The sequence below is a fragment of the Aspergillus pseudoviridinutans genome (genome assembly GCF_018340605.1).
Source record: "Aspergillus pseudoviridinutans IFM 55266 DNA, scaffold_1, whole genome shotgun sequence".
Taxonomy (NCBI): Eukaryota; Fungi; Ascomycota; class Eurotiomycetes; order Eurotiales; family Aspergillaceae; genus Aspergillus; species Aspergillus pseudoviridinutans.
The window spans coordinates 357,498-374,699 of record NW_025091281.1 but is presented as its reverse complement, the minus strand read 5'-3'; the positions used below and the strand labels follow the sequence as shown (position 1 = coordinate 374,699).

At 50.5% G+C, this 17,202-nt stretch overlaps 5 protein-coding genes across 5 annotated transcripts; 1 reads left to right on the top strand and 4 right to left on the bottom strand.

Moving 5' to 3' along the window:
- Positions 1 to 285: 285 nt before the first annotated feature.
- Asppvi_000142 (cytochrome P450) lies at positions 286 to 1,991 on the bottom strand (the record flags this gene model as incomplete). Its single annotated transcript, XM_043296455.1, has 5 exons — positions 286 to 609; positions 663 to 1,038; positions 1,091 to 1,646; positions 1,691 to 1,760; positions 1,806 to 1,991. 5 exons carry the CDS (start codon positions 1,989 to 1,991, stop codon positions 286 to 288), a joined length of 1,512 nt encoding a protein of 503 aa, XP_043152390.1.
- A 518-nt stretch (positions 1,992 to 2,509) lies between these two features.
- Asppvi_000141 (Diacylglycerol acyltransferase family) lies at positions 2,510 to 5,167 on the top strand (the record flags this gene model as incomplete). The annotated part of the gene is made up of 3 exons (XM_043296454.1): positions 2,510 to 3,057; positions 3,105 to 3,743; positions 3,787 to 5,167. 3 exons carry the CDS (start codon positions 2,510 to 2,512, stop codon positions 5,165 to 5,167), a joined length of 2,568 nt encoding a protein of 855 aa, XP_043152389.1.
- Positions 5,168 to 5,254: 87 nt separating this feature from the next.
- On the bottom strand, positions 5,255 to 6,475 carry Asppvi_000140 (FAD-dependent oxidoreductase; the record flags this gene model as incomplete). Its single annotated transcript, XM_043296453.1, has 1 exon — positions 5,255 to 6,475. The coding sequence occupies one exon, from the start codon at positions 6,473 to 6,475 to the stop codon at positions 5,255 to 5,257; it is 1,221 nt and encodes a 406-aa protein (XP_043152388.1).
- Positions 6,476 to 6,689: 214 nt separating this feature from the next.
- On the bottom strand, positions 6,690 to 11,995 carry Asppvi_000139 (uncharacterized protein; the record flags this gene model as incomplete). The annotated part of the gene is made up of 9 exons (XM_043296452.1): positions 6,690 to 7,016; positions 7,306 to 7,355; positions 7,667 to 9,200; positions 9,264 to 9,858; positions 9,918 to 10,523; positions 10,573 to 10,597; positions 10,667 to 10,843; positions 10,899 to 10,964; positions 11,023 to 11,995. The coding sequence occupies 9 exons, from the start codon at positions 11,993 to 11,995 to the stop codon at positions 6,690 to 6,692; spliced, it is 4,353 nt and encodes a 1,450-aa protein (XP_043152387.1).
- A 2,590-nt stretch (positions 11,996 to 14,585) lies between these two features.
- On the bottom strand, positions 14,586 to 15,494 carry Asppvi_000138 (Zn(II)2Cys6 transcription factor; the record flags this gene model as incomplete). Its single annotated transcript, XM_043296451.1, has 2 exons — positions 14,586 to 15,326; positions 15,426 to 15,494. 2 exons carry the CDS (start codon positions 15,492 to 15,494, stop codon positions 14,586 to 14,588), a joined length of 810 nt encoding a protein of 269 aa, XP_043152386.1.
- Positions 15,495 to 17,202: the final 1,708 nt, after the last annotated feature.

Genomic DNA, 17,202 nt, shown 5'->3' with positions numbered 1-17,202 from the left:
CAAACATCCGGTGTTTATAGCCGCTTACCATGAAACACGTCTGAAATTTGAGCCCAACGCGGAACTCAATTAACAGCCTAAAGTCGAACGATCTAGACTTAGCGCAGCAATAAGACTGCTCTTAAGGTTTGTGCGAAACGGGGATCATCACCGTTAGATTGATCCTGGCACAATCCGTGCATACGAGTCTTGGTCCACTTCGAAATGTCAAACAACTAATCATGAGGAACTATGGGTATGAGATACGTCACATTAATTTAAACAAAAGCGAAAACAGACGATTTATCAAACAGTCATCCTCTTCCTCAGTTTCAACTTCAGGTCCGGCACTTCCCAAAAGGCATAGCACCGAGACTGCCGCTGCCAATCCTTAACCGTGCCCACGTACTCGGCCTCGAACTCTAAAAAGAACCCGGCCAGAGTCAATTGGAGCATCTGCTTGGCAAAGTACTTGGCGATACAAGCCCGACTTCCCACCAGGAATGGCTGAACCGCCTCTTTCCGGTCTGTGGATCCAGGCTCCGTCCATCGCTCCGGGATGAATTCGTAGGGGCAGCGGAAGTACTCCGGATTATGATGCAGAGCAAACAACGACGTACAGATCTCAGTCTGCATCATGTTAGCGTACTGAATAAAGTCTCAAAATGGAGATCTGTACTCACCCCCGCAGGGATATACGCCCCATCCACGTACGCCCCAGGTGAAACACGCGGACCCCCCAAAGGCACAGGCGGATACAAGCGCAACGCCTCTGTAATCACAGCATTGAGATAGGGCAGCTGCGCCGCCACATCCCCCGAGATATCCTCGGCCGACGCGAAGGCCGCCTGTAATTCCTGCACCAGCTTCACATGCACCTCCGGGTGGGTCAGCACTAAGTAAATGACTGCGCAGAGGGCATTCTGCGTCGTGTGGAAGCCCGCCAGCATGATCGCCGAGAAGTTCTCGGCAATTTCAGCCTCGGGGAGATCGCTGCCCCCGGATCGCTCCATCACCTCGACCATGATATCGCGGCGGGTGTGTGATGCGCGCAGTTGTCTGATACGTTAGCTTGTCTCATGTCAATTACCGGAAACGAAAAAAAACCTACTCGTTGATGAGTCGCATGCGGGCTTGCTCGCTGCGCAGACGGATCCCCTTGCGCAGAAGCCGGCGCAGCAGCCACTTGATTGCCGTTGGGACGCCGGAGCCCTCGAACTGGTCGCGGATTGTTGCCCAGTAGAAGATACGCGGCAATTGCTCGGTCCAGAAGTAGGGCTTGCCGCGTTTCAGGCAGCCTAGTGGCTTGCCTATCAGGACCTCGGAGACGGTATCTACCGAGTGGCAGTAGAGAAGCTCATTCAGAGAGAGGGTGTCCTTTGTCTCGATTTTGCCTCGGATCACCTCGTGCAAGCGGAGGATGCACTCGCGGATGACCCCTGCATGGACATGCATAGAACCAGGGGTGAACGAGGGGCCGAACAGCTTGCGTACCGAGGCATGGTAGACGGGATCTGCAGCGGTGAAGATATTGCGACGGGAGATATTTCTGTAGAAGCCTGTTTTGAGAAATGCAGCGCCTTTGGCAGTCCCGCTGCCGTAGATCTGACGCAGTGCTTTGACAGTGTTGGTGGTGGCTTGACCGGGGGCGAATCGGACGATGTTGCCTGGTTTGTTAGACTAATCGCAACGAGGAATTTCAGGTCCATACCATAGGATTGGTGAAGAGAGAGAAAAGAGTGTGCACTGCGGCCAGAGATGAAGGCCAGCTTGGTGCCAATCTGCGCATGTCAGATGCGATTCTTGTAAGCAGGATAGAGACTTACACCGCAGAGATATAGGTCAACGAATGATCCAGGTACTCCTTTGATGACTGGTCCCTTTGGCACCAGTTGTATTGCCAGTAGTACAAGGCAGGGCACGAGAATGACAGCAAGGACGGGAAAAGGGACGACCGGGTAGGAGAATTCAGGAAAAGGCCCCGAAGGCAGCGACATCGCAACGAGGACCATATTGAGAATGCAGTGAACGAGTGTTGGGGATGATAGTCCTATCGAGCCTACAGAACATGTTCTACTATTTATCTCTCTAGCAACTCGTCCTCGGCGTCAGATCAGCTAGGGCTAGATCTGGGTAAGCACCGCGAAGACTTGCTCACCTGCGTTTCGGGTGGAAATTGCTCATAATGTGATACTGTCTCGGCGTTCGTCCGGACTCTCTCTATCTGTCTCTGCCGTATGGTGTGATGGTTGATGTGAAGACTCGATGCCGATCTGCGCTTAGTGGATCCGCCTCCGATAGACACTTGAAACGAACACTTGATACAAGTCGAGAAAATCAGATCCCAAATTCTGATCACGACATTACTGATCAAATCGGTCAGGAGGTTCTCMTGAACACTGGTGTTACATATTGCGGTCACTTACCTAAATGACACGGGATGATTCAGTCCATTGATTGGCATATAAAAACCTGTCCCACTACGTACCACCTTATCTCCATCCCTAACATTTTGTCTCAACTCACTTCTATGGCTACTCCTACCCGGGTGTTATTCCTCGCTAATAGCGAACATGGCCAGACAAACATCATCTTGGCCATCACCCATGAGCTGCTCGTTCGAGGAGACGTGGACGTCCACATTGCCTCGTTCCCCGCGCTGGAAAGACGGGTGAATAAACTCTTGAACGATAATGCCCCTTCATACAATGACTCGTTTCGATCGCGCATTCATTTTCATCCCATTCGCGGCCCCTCCAATACAGATGTTTTCATTCGCACGGGCAAGCGAGGAGCGTTCCATMCTCCTGGATACAGCGGCGCTGTTCTTGGCTTCCAGTCGCTGTGCGAAGACATCTGGGGCTGGACCGAGGACGAATATGTCGATATCTACCAGTGCTGTATGGAAATCATCAAGTCGGTGCAGCCTTCGGTAATTGCAGCGGACTTCTTCTTCCTGCAGGGCCGCGATGCCGCTTATAACGCTGGCTACACGGCCATCTTGATCAACACCACATCCCTCACTCATATCGTCCTCGGCCTGCAGCCACATTCCGCTGCTCTGTGGAAGTATCCCTTGTAAGTCGTTTCCAGAAGCAATAATGTTCAGTCACTGACTGTAATAGACCCGGGACAGGATTCCCCTATCCCCTTCCTCCCCATCTCATCCCTCTCAATACACTGGCTGTGCTTAAAACAGCCAAAATGTACCACGGCAGCGGTCGCCGCCGTGAAATCCGTGAATGGCGCATCCGGCACAAGATCCACGGTCGGTTCCCCTTTGCAGATGCTTGGCGACCGGACCGCTTCCACCTGTCCCCGGCGTTGAAAGAGCTGGACTGGCCCATGGACGTTCCAGATAATATCCTGCCTTGCGGACCAATCCTACTTCCCACTGCGTCGGTAGAAAAGCAGGATCCAGAACTCGCTAGCTGGCTCCGCAAGGCGCCGACTGTCCTGGTTAATCTGGGGACGCTTTACGCGCCAGACCCAAAAGTAGCGGAGAATATTGCCCGAGGACTGAAAATGTTCCTCACCTCCTGGAAGGGGGAGAAGGTTCAGATTCTGTGGAAGTTGCCCAAACATCCACATGACGAGGAAGATGTCTACGCTCAGTCCATCAAACCTCTTCAGGCCGAGGTCGAGGCAGACAGCGCGCGAATCCAACCCTGGTTCGAGGTTGAGCCAATGGCCATGCTGCAAACGGGCCAGATCGTCTGCTCTGTTCATCATGGCGGTGCCAACTCGTGGTATGAAGCAATTCAGTAAGTTCCCCTCCTGCCACACTGAGCCAGACTAACAGTATAGAAACGGTGTGCCTCATGTGGTACTCCCTGCGTGGCAAGACTGCTACGAAAATGCCGCTCGAGCGGAATGGCTCGGAATTGGTGTTTACGGTAACAAGAGCCGTGCGCCTAACATTGATGCCAAAGAGCTGAGCAAGGCGTTGCTCAAGGTCATGGGTAACACGTCGTACAAAGTCCAGGCACTCGAGCTGGCCAAGCTCTGCCACAAAAAGGAGGGCCGTGTAGCAGCTGCCGAGAAGATCGTCGAGCTGGCACTCAACCCGGAGAAGATGGCGAAGCACATGCCAGAGGTGAAGGTGGAAGACACCAAGTGTCCTCTATACGAGATGAAGAATCGTGCTGGGATGGTGCTACAAACCACGCAACCCCCGGAAACCAAGAGCAAATCTGCCCGAGTACCAATTCTGCGAGATATCAAAGAAACTCTCATTGTGAGTACGATTTGCAACGCCTGGTTTCTGCTCCCACTACTCGGATACTCCCTTCTTCTCGTCCCTCGTCTGCGTCTATTCGTCCTCCTTTACATCGTCTACATCAAATACCTCGCCAAAGCACACAAAACCGGCACACTACCTCTTCGGAACGACCGATTCCGCATATCCTGGATCTGGAAGGCCTACGCCTCCTACTTCCCCCTCCGCTTATACCGCTCCGAACCTCTCTCCCCTCGCAAAAAGTACATCTTCGGCTACCATCCCCACGGCATCGCCATCCGAGGCGCAGTGGGCGCCCTAGCCGCCGACGCCGCCGGATTCTCCAAGCTCTTCCCAGGCATCACGAACACGCTCTTAATGAAAGACGAGTCGTTCTACCAACCTCTCTACAGAGAGTACCTCCTCTCCATTGGGGTGAGCGGTGTGTCCCGCTCGTCGTGTATCCGACACCTCACCCGCGGCGGGCACGACGGGCAGGGCATGGGCCGAGCAATTACCATTACCGTAGGTGGCAGTCGCGAGTATAACATCGCCAAGCCGGGGACAATGGGCGTGGTCGTCCGCATCCGCAAGGGTTTTGTGCGGGTGGCGGTTGAGACGGGGGCGGATATTGTCCCTGTCATTGCTTTCGGTGAGAACGAATTGTTTGATTGTGTGGATGTTTCCTCTTCGTCTGTCCTGGGACTTGTGGCTCGGGTCTGGGAATGGGCTGTTGGACACAAGGTCGCGTTTTCTACTGGGCGCTTCAATATCTTCTGTCCGTATCGGCGGCCGTTGAATGTTGTTGTTGGGAAGCCGATTGCTGTTACGCAGCAGCGGTGGGATCCGGACCAGAAGTATATTGATCAGTTGCAGGAGGAGTATATCAAGGCACTGCAGAAGTTGTGGGATGATTGGAGGGATACGTTTGGAGTAAACCGGTCTGTCCGGTTTGAAGTTGTTGAGTAATGTCTTTTCAGCGGGCCTGTCTATATTCAAGTGTGGGAAATAATGGGATTGTAATGACTACCTATATCTACGCACTATAGTTCACTATCAGTTATCCATCCTTGAAAGCCAGCCGTCCACCATTTCCACGAAATCCGGCTTATACAACCATTCCAAGTCAAACGGCTCCTCTGCATCCTTCTCGTCTCCCACGGTTGGCATTCTCCGTTTATCAATCTGCGCATTCAGCGCCAGCACCTTATCCAACCGCTCCTGCCGCCCCTCCTGCCAAATCTTCAATGCTCGCTCAAGAGACAGAGACTCCTTACCCGACCGTCCAAGGATGAGAGCATATGTGAAAACATCCTCAAACGCCTGATTAATACCCTGTCCCGCAGACGGCGGAATCGCATGCGCCGCATCCCCTAATATCATCACCCGGGAATGCTCCGAGCTCCACGTCCCAAGCTTGGGCACCACATAAAAAGGCCACAGATTGATCTTGTCGGTCGTGATATCCGCCACAGCCCGTTGCACGATCTCTGGAAACGCGTCCGCCCCCTCCCGCAGGAAATCCACGCACCACTCCTTATTACTTAGCAGCTCATCCCACCCCTCCCGGCTTAGCTGCTGTGCCCGCTTTTGCCGCCCGATAAGCACCTCTGAGCCATCGGCTAACTGCGGCGCAATGACGAATGCCCCGTGCGTCCTATTCAGGATCGTCACTGGGAGGCCATACCCGCTGGGGACCTGGAGCTGGCTCGTCGGCACAGCGGCCGTCACAGCGACGATGTTAGTGAAGATGGGCTCGAGGTCTGGATAGAGGTATTTTCGCACGCGGGAGTGGATGCCGTCCGCGCCAACGAGGCAGGTTGCGGTTTCGGTGGTGCCGTCCGCGAATTCAAAGGTGATATCCTCTTCTGTTTCGGTGACCACGCGGCCGAATTTCTTGTGATATTTAATTGGGATTTTCGCCTCGCTGACCATGGCGGAGAGCTCCCGGATGAGAACATGTCGGTAGATGCGCATCCCGTGGTAGCCATATTTCTCTGTGCCTCCGAAATCGTAGGTATCCATGGGCTGGTGGTCCGGGGAGCGGAAGTATAATTTGTCAAACTCGTAGCCTTCTGGGCGGATGCGCTCGTAGACGCCTAGCTGGTCAAGGATGCGAAGTGCGTTCGGGGAGATCATGATTGCACCGCCGATATTGAGGGGAGATGATCGAGCCTCGTAGAGGGAGCAGGGGATGGATTGTCTGTGTAGGGCTAGAGCAAGGGTTAGGCCAGAAAGGCCAGCACCGATGATGGCGACTCTGTCGATTGTTGACATGGTAGTCTCGGTATGGACGAGATATTGTAAATGATTTTGGACGCTGCATCAAAATATGTAGTCGAGTGGAATCGCATTTATATACCACTTCCCTTGCTCAAATGGCGGGGGCCAAAGTTTGCAACTTTTGCCGTAACGTTAATAAGAGCAAGGATCGTGGACTTGGATACGAGTAGGAGCTGATCGGATCTGGGGCCATCTCCGCACTCTGATATCAGCACTGCCCGGTAAGCTGACGCTTCAATGGTCCTACCGTCAGCTTGATAGGTGCAGTCATCTGCATGCCAAGGAAGCCGGGCATCAGCCGCTCAGATGAGAGACGAAAGGTTGCGTATTTGGAGCTAGAGTAGGTCAGACTTGTTAACGGCTGTAGCGCGACAGCGAACAGTAGCACGTTTTTCATGTCGGCCCATATGGGGATCAGGCCGTCGGGAGTCAAAGTAGCGGTGGTAAGATAGAACAGCCAGCCACGACTGAGGGCAGGCTTTTGGACGTCAAATAAAGGGATCTCCGCGATATTCTCGGCCATGAACATCCGCCGCTGCAGAGAGTGAGGGATTTTACTAAATCCAAAATATTCAAGCCATGCACACCATGCTCTTGTTGAGAGTTGTGAATCATCTCGTACTCAGGCAGAGCCTATTTGACCATCCATTCAGACTGGAGAAGCTGCTCAGCAGGCGACAGCTAGAACGGCAATAACCACACAGGACTCGACTGTCGTTCACGACACTCAACTACAATAAGAAACGAACCCGATTCAGGTAACTCTGGATGGAGCGTTGAAGCTACCTTGCTTCCTTAGTCATGTTCTTGAACATCATCCTCACTTTATAGCCATAGTATGGCACATTTGCCGTCATGGCAAACGAAATGAATCCTAAACACACAGCAATCATGTGACAGTTAGTAATTACAATTCTAACTCTTATACGAATTTGGATGCTAATCTATCTGCTACTTCCAAAATATTCAAAGAAATTGAAGCACTGGTGATGAGTGAATCAAGGGTACTCCGCAGAGAACTCAGAAACCACTGCAAGCTTAGTTTGCTACTACTATTAGCAGATCCTAAAGTTGATCCGACCGGATTCTCCAAGACAGTATGAATCAAAAGCCTTCTTCTATCTTTAATGCGCTACAATCTCCATACGGAGCTTGTTTATGGCCTTTCACTACCCCTTACCATACCCCCCTCCGACAAAGAGCTTGGACGCGCTCTTGTTCGCAGCAGTGTATTCCTGTCAGCACGACTTTGATGCTCATGGTTGGCACTATACTCAGCAAGTAGCTCAGCTATTGCGAGATGCCCATTGTGTGTGGCTATGATGAGAGGGGTTCGACCAGCAATGTCTGAGGCCCTGAAATCTGCGCCATGGTCCAACAGTATCCTGACCACGGCTTCATGTCCTTTTTCTGCAGCCAGAATAAGAGGGGTACGACCTCTGTAATCCTCTTCTTCAAGGTAGGCGCCTTTCTCAATTAGCAGTTTCATGAGGGACTCTTGCCCTGCTCGTGCAGCCGATGATAGCGGACCTCGACCAGCGAACCCTCTATGCGTAGGGTCTGCACCATTCTCGATGAGTAGCTCCGCTGCCGCTCTGTTCCAACATTCCGCAGCTGCTTGAAGTGGCGTGTAATTGTCACTGTAAGGGAAGTTCACATCCGCGCCGTGGTTGATGAGCAGTTTTATTATCGCCTCTTGGCCGAATTCTGCGGCGCGAGCGAGGGGAGTCCACCCAATGTCATCTTGCATCCCGATGTCAGCCCCCTTGCTGATAAGTAGTAGTACGAGAGCCTCTTGTCCTCTCGCTGCGGCCCAGGATAGGAGTGTCCTGGGATCGTTGACAGATTCTCGGTCAAATTTCGAATTTGGGTTTATTCCTTTCTCCACCATCATTTTCACCACCTCATACTGGTCCTCCTCGATCGCGGAAAGAAGCCCCGGATAAGTCCCACCCTCTGAGGAGCGCAGGGTTGGATCATGGTCAAGCAGCAGTCTGACTACTGCTAGATGCCTATTCTTTATAGCCCAGGATATAGGGGTTCGGCCTTCGATGTCCTGAGCCCTAATATCCGCGCCCCTATGGATCAGGAATTCCACGACGGCAGTATGCCCAGCGGCGGCAGCCAGAATCAATGGTGTTTGGGAGCCCTTATTCCTGGATTCAAGGGCTGCTCCGTGTTTAATGAGCTCGCTCACAACAGTTCCCCAGCCCCTTCTAGCGGCTAACGATAGCGGTGTCCCCAAGGTACTTGAAAGGGCGTTCACCTTTATGCCCCTTGTATTCAAAAGCATACAAGTCACTTGAGTGTGTCCCTTCGCGGCTGCGTAATGCAGAGGGGTGCATCCTTTTATGTCAATCTTATTGACGTCACAGACTGCCAGGAGTTCCCGAACTATGTCCTCGTCTGCACGTTTACAGGCTAGGTGGAGCGCTGGAACACCCTCTCCCACAAGTGGAAGATTACAGATGTCCTGAATATAATCTTCAAACCCCAAAGCAATCCGCAGCAGTGGTCTGTGACGCTCCCTAACTGCCCATCCCAAGAGGGCGTGCAAATGGGACAACTGTGAGCGACCGCCAGTCTGCCAGGGGTGAAAGCTCCAGCTTTCATTGAAGCTCAGTGCCAGTCTCGTGAACTTGTCCCAGACTACTCCGCCCACTTTGATGTGTTTCGTCTGTACGGCCCAGTTGCTAATGGCATAATCCAGAAACCTGTACTGTGTTCGAGTCGGAACGAAAGGAGTCCGTATAGAACGGAAAGGCAATGAAATAGAACGCACTTGTTGCCCGTGACCTTGGAAGAGCCATCTAACGAACTGGGATCCGGGAATTTCCGCTGCAAGCAAGGGTAGATCTGGCACTACAGTTTGTATGGTATCATCTGCTCGCTTATCAAGTTGGAGGCTGAAATCAGTGAAGGAGAGATATGTGACACAAAAGTCTCCGCAATCTCGATCCCCCTGTTCGGGGGACTGTGGGAAGCCAGGTACTATCATTCTCCGATGGTTGTCGAGGTATTGGTTCACTGATGAGTGTGCAAAACGAACGCAACTGTCCATGGGATCTAAGACCAGAAGATTGGCACAGCAGCTAATCACAAAGTCACCCCTGGGGATCTTGCCTTGGTCCCACGACATATCGCAGAGGTTGAACGCAACCGCCTCCCGTAACTCTTCGATATGGAGCGGCCTGGCGGCGAAGCGAACCCAAGACAGGGCCCTGAGAACGCGGGGATCCTGGAAATTAATCCTTCCCACGCACCGATGGTATGTTTCTTCTAAGTCTTTTGGTAACGCCCTTAGGGCAGAGCGTATCTCGGTATCTGTGACGCACGTATCCCAAAGAATTTCTAGCTGCAAGTAGACCCACAGGAACCTAGAGCAGTTAGTTAAGAACGGAAAATATAGAATTATTAAAAGAAATGGAGGCTGTACATTCCGGAGGACTCCTTAAGCAGGGTATGCTTCATTTCACTAAGCAGTGTGTTATCTTCCGTTAGCCTCTTGTATACCATCTTGTCTGCAATGCTCTCCTCGATGTATACACGGATATCGTGTACGACGTTTTCCGAGGTCGAAATGCGACAGATATCTGGCATAAACATCGCTATGTCCATGTTTCCGGCAAGATGGTCCCTGCTGAAGAAGAGAATCTGTGAACCCATCAGCGGCTGGCTGGAGTTGAAGAAGAGCGACCGGAGGCAGCTTAGGAGATATTTCGCGTCAGTCTGATCGAGGGCATCGAGTCCATCCACTATATACGTGGTGTTTGGCACTGCATAAAAGAGTTGAGAGAGTATATCCTGCGAGTCTTCGATATCAGGTGCTTCCCTCTCGCGCCCAAAGTAACGGTGCAGAATTTTCTTGATTTTCTCCGGGAAGGGCTGGGATGTTCGAATCAGATATTCACATAACTGTTTGATGAAACTCGACAGAATAAGCAATCCTTGCTCTGATGCGCGTTGTTCGTCACAGTAGAAGAATATAGTCGGGCTGTTTAGCTTTGAAGAGCGGAGCCTCGCCTCTTCGATGACCGCGGAACTATCCGAATTGTTATAGCTTGCCCACATGGACGGAACATGCCACTTACGCGATAATAGATTTCCCTGAGCCAACTGTTATGCTTGTTAGACGCCAATTCTGCATACCGCGCCTGCATGTAATCCCCAATGACACTCACTCACTTTTGCCAGAACACCACAGACAAGGATACTCTTTCCCAGAAAACCAAGCCTGAAAATCCGGGTGGTTCATGAACCATTGCGTTGTGCCCACGAGTCTCTTGCGCGACACTCTTTGGTGTACCTTCTCGTGGTCATAACTCGTGATGCGCTCCAGTAGCGTTTCATTGAAGCTTGGCTCTGGAACGGGTCAGCAAATACCTCTCCGCAAAGAGTGGAAAAGGGCGTTCCTTACCGCTGCGTACTACCCAGTCCATATACGAGCGTAGCTTTCGATGAAATGGTGCGCGATCCGTATGTGCTGGCGTCCTAGTCGTCAGTATGTTTCAATCGCTATTTGTGAGACGGTGGACACATACACTCCCCGGCCGAGGTGATCATGGGAGATTCTACGACTTGCTGCGTGTGAATCACCCCCAGTAGCTCCTTGGTATATGCAGCGGCCGTTAGAGATGCATATCCCTGCCATTTCTTGGTTTTATGCGAATCCGCATAGTCGGAGATACCCCGGATTACCAGACATGGGAAGTTGTCCATTAATCCAGCCGCCTCCATTTCAAAGCAGAGAATGCCATGTTCCCGAGCGAGTTTATCGCGCAGCTTTCCATCCTTGATGACCTTGTTGCCAGAGGCTATCAAGCCATAATGAACTGCGCACCCTTTCGGCGACATTGTTGGACTTTGTTCAGTGCTATTGTCAGAAGCACCTTCCCTTCCAATGTAACGATTACTTTTGGGTTGGCAGGAGGTATCTTCCCGTTCAGCAGGGTATCCGAACGTGCCTACCATAGTCGGATTTTTCGTCAGTGTCTGGGAAACGATATCTGAAACCTGACTGGGCCTCAACATATGCGCCGCCTGCAGTCTAGAAATCGCAGTTAAGAGGACTGTCGGTGGTTTGTTCAACATTCCAGTCCGCTCCCAGCATCCTCCCTCGATGGCTTTACCACAGTCATATTGGATTACGCCGCCGAACTCCCTCGTTGGTTTACTGACCACGACGTCGCCCAACCGAACATCGACGTCCCCCCACACGCCCCCTCCGACCCCCACCATTAGCCCGAATTGAATGGCCCCGAATGTGAACCGGATCTCGGCCGCCAAAGTCGCAGCTGAGGTGGTACCATAGACACCAGATGGGAGACATGCGATCACAACATTGTGGGCATGGATGCGGCCTAGGATGTAAGTGTTATTGTCGTTGGGCTTGGTGGGTAGGTCAGGGTGTCTTTCATCTAGCATCGCCTCGGCGGCGGCCATCTCCACAGGGAGGGCACAGAGCCATGCGATCCTGTAATTCTCATGGTGGAACGATCTTTTTGGAGGGTCCATTTGAATCAGTCAACGTAGGCACCTTCAATACCATGTTTGGGATTACTTGATGGAATGCAACACAGAAATGGAGGGTCGCGACACGCAACCAGTGGAGATGTCAGCCTCTGCTAAGCCACCTATAACCGCGCTAGTCTGGATCACCTGCAGGCACCCCAGCTCCTAAACACGAATAACATCCCTGTCTTGCGTCATTACCGAGCACCAATCCTTCACCGTAACTCTAAAGCTTCTCCACCAGAAGCTCGACCCTGACAATTGGTTTGTTGAAAGAGCATGATGAGCCTTGGCGATATCGTGAAGGAATGCAAGGACTTGAAAATTGATGCCCGCAAGGCCCTTGCTACCCGGCTGAATAGATCTCTATCCTAGTTGAACTCCTTCAAGATCGTAGAGGGCTATATATCAGTTACAACTGAGTACGCCTACGGCCACACGTTCGCGTCCAGCATCAGCGGTCCTCCTGTCATGGAACTCCGTGCGCACTCAATGAAAGAGTACGTCAAGGCTATAAAGTTCTCACCAACTCACGCCAAAATCCACTGGTCGGAATCAGAAAAAGATCGCAGAATGCTAACAGTTATGGGCTGGAGAACACAGTGGGATACCATGTGAACTCTTTATTCCAGCCAGGGGAATATACGACATAGCTCCGTCCTTCGACATGCGGTGCTTGGAATGACTTGAGCAATCTCGCAATACGGCATTTCTGTTCTGCAACCTATTGAATACTCCAGAGTCTTGCGCAGGCTTAATCAAATCATGTCCGTAAATACAAGCGAGAATTACCTTTTAAATTTGTCCTAAGCTGTCCTAGAGTTGCCTATACTTAGCATTAGGCTTAGTTGGTTCTATAAATTAATATTTTTGTTGTTCCACATTAACTGACCCTATACATCATGTAAATGCTAATATAATCTGCGAATAATATATTGACCATGAACGCTATGTAGCCTGGACACTTTGTCCGTTACTCAACATTGCCCTCATCGGATAGGATTAGAATAGCGTTGGTTGAGCGACTTGCTAATGTATGGTATACCTAGTATACCTATACAGTTTATATTTTTTGGAAATCCGTAACATGATCAAAACTCGTCCTTGGTAACCTTCCTCTACTAAGCCAGAATCGCGTCCAACGCCGGTTATGACAATGTGCAATCTCTGGTAAGATGTAATAAATACAATTAACTCGACACTCTACTACCACCAAAACTTTTTTTGAAGTTTACAGCAACAATCCAACACAGTCCTCTTATACCTTTGCCTTCCATAAGGCCTGAAAGTCAAGTAAGTCACATCATGGGGATCTATAATCCTACAGACTCGAAGACGTGCTGAGCAGATGGACGATTCTCCGGTTTAAAGGAAAGCATCGAGCGCAACATTGAGGGAAGATAATCTCGTTCACTTGAGCCAAGATGCGGCATTCCCTCCCCTATCCGCGGTCGCTGCACGCTTGTTTCAAAGTGATCCTCCCATGATTGATATGGAGACCAAAATATCTGGTGGTTGGTGAGATATAATGGAATAATCATTCCTGTTATAGGTTGGCATGAAAGTGGTGGTGATGTGCATATATATGCCAGTATAAGACAAATACAAACCTGACAGTACCCCCAGTCGCTAAGTTCGGATTCTTACAGATATACACGAGAGTTTCAAGAACGCATCCTTTGATTAGGGATGCACATGCTGAAAGTCTGAAAGGATAAGCATGGAGGGCATATACTCGCTCTACCTAGTTTACTCTATGCCATAGTCCTTAATCAGATTACTGATAATGGCATTGTTATTTCATTTGTTGTCTGTGCTAAAGCGAAGGGCTCAAAAAGATCGGTAACTCTTCTTATGATGGCTGATGTGGATGTCAAGGTATTATTGGGTAATGTCTTATTTTATGAGACCAAAGTCTGCATGATCAGCTCAATTACAATCATTAAAGCAGCACGAAGCGAAATTATGCCGAGCCCTAGTATTGAAGGGAACAGAATTCTCTAGAGGGTCATATCGAACCATATATTGTTCCTAAATATTCCGGTCCTGGAATATGAAGTCTTTTGGCCACTCCAGCCATGGAGTAAGTCGACTGGGTAGAACAGCCGAAATGCTGGAAAACAGCGAATGACCTCGCCGTCCGACGAACCAGTAGTCACAAAAGACATGGAGTTGAGCACAGTAAAAACCTAGCAGTAAAAGTGCAACGGCGTGCCTTTGCCTCAGAAGATCGAAGAATTGCTCATTTACAGAGAGCGGCCACATGTAGATCATTCCGCACTCCAATGGCAATTCAGCATTGTGGATAGCCTTAAATGATAATGCGAGACGGTCAAGCGCTTCGGAAAATATGGTTCTCTCTTCAGGCTCTGCCGTATCCGACTCAACAAGCTGCCTGAGCAGCTCAAGCTGGGACTCCACTCCTTGAAATATGTTGCTTGACGTCTCCCTAATCGCCTTGTGAGCTGCGAAATACCCAGCTCCCGTATTGGTGCTCTGCGGAGGTTGGAACCGAGAAAATAAATGGGAGGGGTAGACGTATTGACTCGTTGTACGACAAGCTCACAACTATCGGGGAGCCTGGAAATAGAACTTACTTTTCATCAAACTCCAGCATACCAAACTCCTGCCGAAAGAGTGGCCCTAGGGAGCTGTTTCGCACATGACTTATGTAAGGCTTGAGGACTAGGGTTCCCCGACACAACTTGAACAAATGAAGAGTGGATTCGAGCGTGTCGACCATATCGACCTCCGCGGGCTCTGCTGGGGAAGCATATATGTAAACCATGATCAGGCTTGAAAAGCCGAACAGTGCACAGCAGTTGTCAGTCGTGGGCGACAGAAGTATTCTCCGGAAAGAGCGCAAGCCGAGGGAGATGTGGAATCTGGAGCTTGTCATGTACCGGCTGTAATTTTCGGGTTTAAGATGGGCGAGGTGGAGCGCGGACAGGGCAAGAATGCCATGCATTAGGAATTCATATGAGTAAGCCAACGTCGGGATAGCAACTTGCCATGCATCTTGCATTTTCTGCCGCCTAGCGAGAGACTTGGAAGTGTGGAGCGTAAAATGATGCATTAGTTCGGGGTCCTGGCTGGTCCATTCTTGGGAAATATAGGCTGCCTCTGCTACCTTCTCATGAAACGAACCAAAGGCATCACTATGAGAAATCGACGGAAATCGGGAGTTGCACAACTCCCGAGGAGTTTGCACGCCAGCTGCTAGACCTAACACATTGCCCACTCCTTCTCCTATAGGAGAAGGACTGTTACGACGTTTATAGGTGCAATTCATACCACGCTTTGAGCAATTACCGCAGGGATGATCCTCATTGCACTAGATCAGATGAATAGGGCCATAGGCGTGCATGTAAGTAACAATCTACAGGAAGGCTGGCCATGACAAGTCTCAGGCTGGAAAGCAAACTGGACAAACCTTAACTCTTCTTTCTTTGCACTGGTCACAACCATTGCGGGACTTTTTGTGCGACCTCCGCGTAGCCATAACAGGAAGGTAAGGCGCTGGGACAGCTGAGGGCTATAAAATGTCGGTAGGAGATATCCGCATGTATGTAGTGTCACCTGAGATTTAGAAAAGATTTAGAACATGAGGTAGGCCTCTTGAGGACAAAACGTGCGTTGAGTGAAACCGTGAATGTAGTAGTTAGGAGGTGGCGGTTGCGGCAACCTACCTGAGTCGGGCTTGAGACACGCCTGGAAGGGCCACAAAAATCTGAGATTACCAGCAGTACGAACACGAAAGCGAAAACGCCCGATCCGTCCCATGCGATTTTACGTCGGCCCCACGGCCAGGGCCCACCGGCCCCACCCCAATGCACGTTTGTTTCGTTCAAAAGTGTATGATACATGTAAACAGTCCTATAGGTCTCCCTGTTCCATCATTCGAATTGGTTACGACCGGCCAGTATAAACATATTGCGTCAACTAGAAGACGCTGGAATGACTCGAATGAAGGTGTGCAAGCTACTCCACTTAACCTGGCAATCTACTCCCCACAGAATAGACAAKGTAAAGGCGCCTTATTGCCTTGTTCCCCGGTTTGAGCAAAGCGTTTATTTCACTCGGGTGGATCCATGCAAACACGCCCATGTTCAGAAGCATTAGCACGCCGTCGAAAATATACACGTATGCTTCGTGTGTCACGAGATAGCCGTCATTGCCTTGAGCATATTCAATGAGGCGGAATATGGAGCGGACAAAGATGAGAAGGCTGCCACCATACATTGCGTAGATGTGCCTTTCCCATGGCGGCTGCGAATGGAGGACTTTCCGGGTCGGGGCGTTTTGAATGCCAATGTGGAACTTGACGGTGGTCCCCAGAAACAGAGAAAAGAATATCAGCTGTACGACCAAACCTCCGATAATTATGTGCTCGCCGGTGGAGAGCGCGCTGGCACTGCCACTTGCCATGATCCCGCCGCCTTCGAGATAGTTAGCTAGAATACAGGACACAATGGCAGCGGCTTGCTCGACCTACCTGCCCCTTGCATGATAAACGAGATGATATCGCCCAAGAGGAAAATCTTGGTCAACCACTGTCGCCTCATCCAGCAATGTATGTCCCCATTTGTCAGTAGGACTATCCGGCCCAATTCCATGTAGATGCTCGCGGCAAATAGGGTAGGAGCAATCAGAAGCAGGAGGGTTTGCTGAATATAGGGTTGAACGGTCCAATTCGGACTTTGTGTCCCCGATACGGCTCGCTCATCCAGAAGTTAACATAACGCCTCCCTCACATGGGATGGAATCAAGGAATGAGACTCACTCCAATGTAGCCGATCCATTCAACTAGTGATTAGACGCCAAATGAGCCCTTGCAGCAGGTCGTGTGCAGGAATTGGGTGTACTTACAATATCCACCAAGGACAAAGGGAACAAAGAACCATGTTCTAGTCCGCGCAACCTGGTACGTATGGATACAGGAAGCAATAAGGAAGAGAAGAACAAATACAACAGCCGCACCAATAGAAGGATCATATCTGTATAGTTTGAAAGTGGAAATTTCAGCAGTCATGGTGTTATATTGGAAAAGGAGAGAAATCCAATATAGAATGAACTGAGGGAGAACAAAGGAAACAAGAGCAACTTCAAAACGACAGATGTGGTTGCAAAAATTTCTATATGGAGATGTAGATGGGCTTCATTTATATTAAGAATCAAACTTCTCACCTCCTATTACAGATACTCTATAA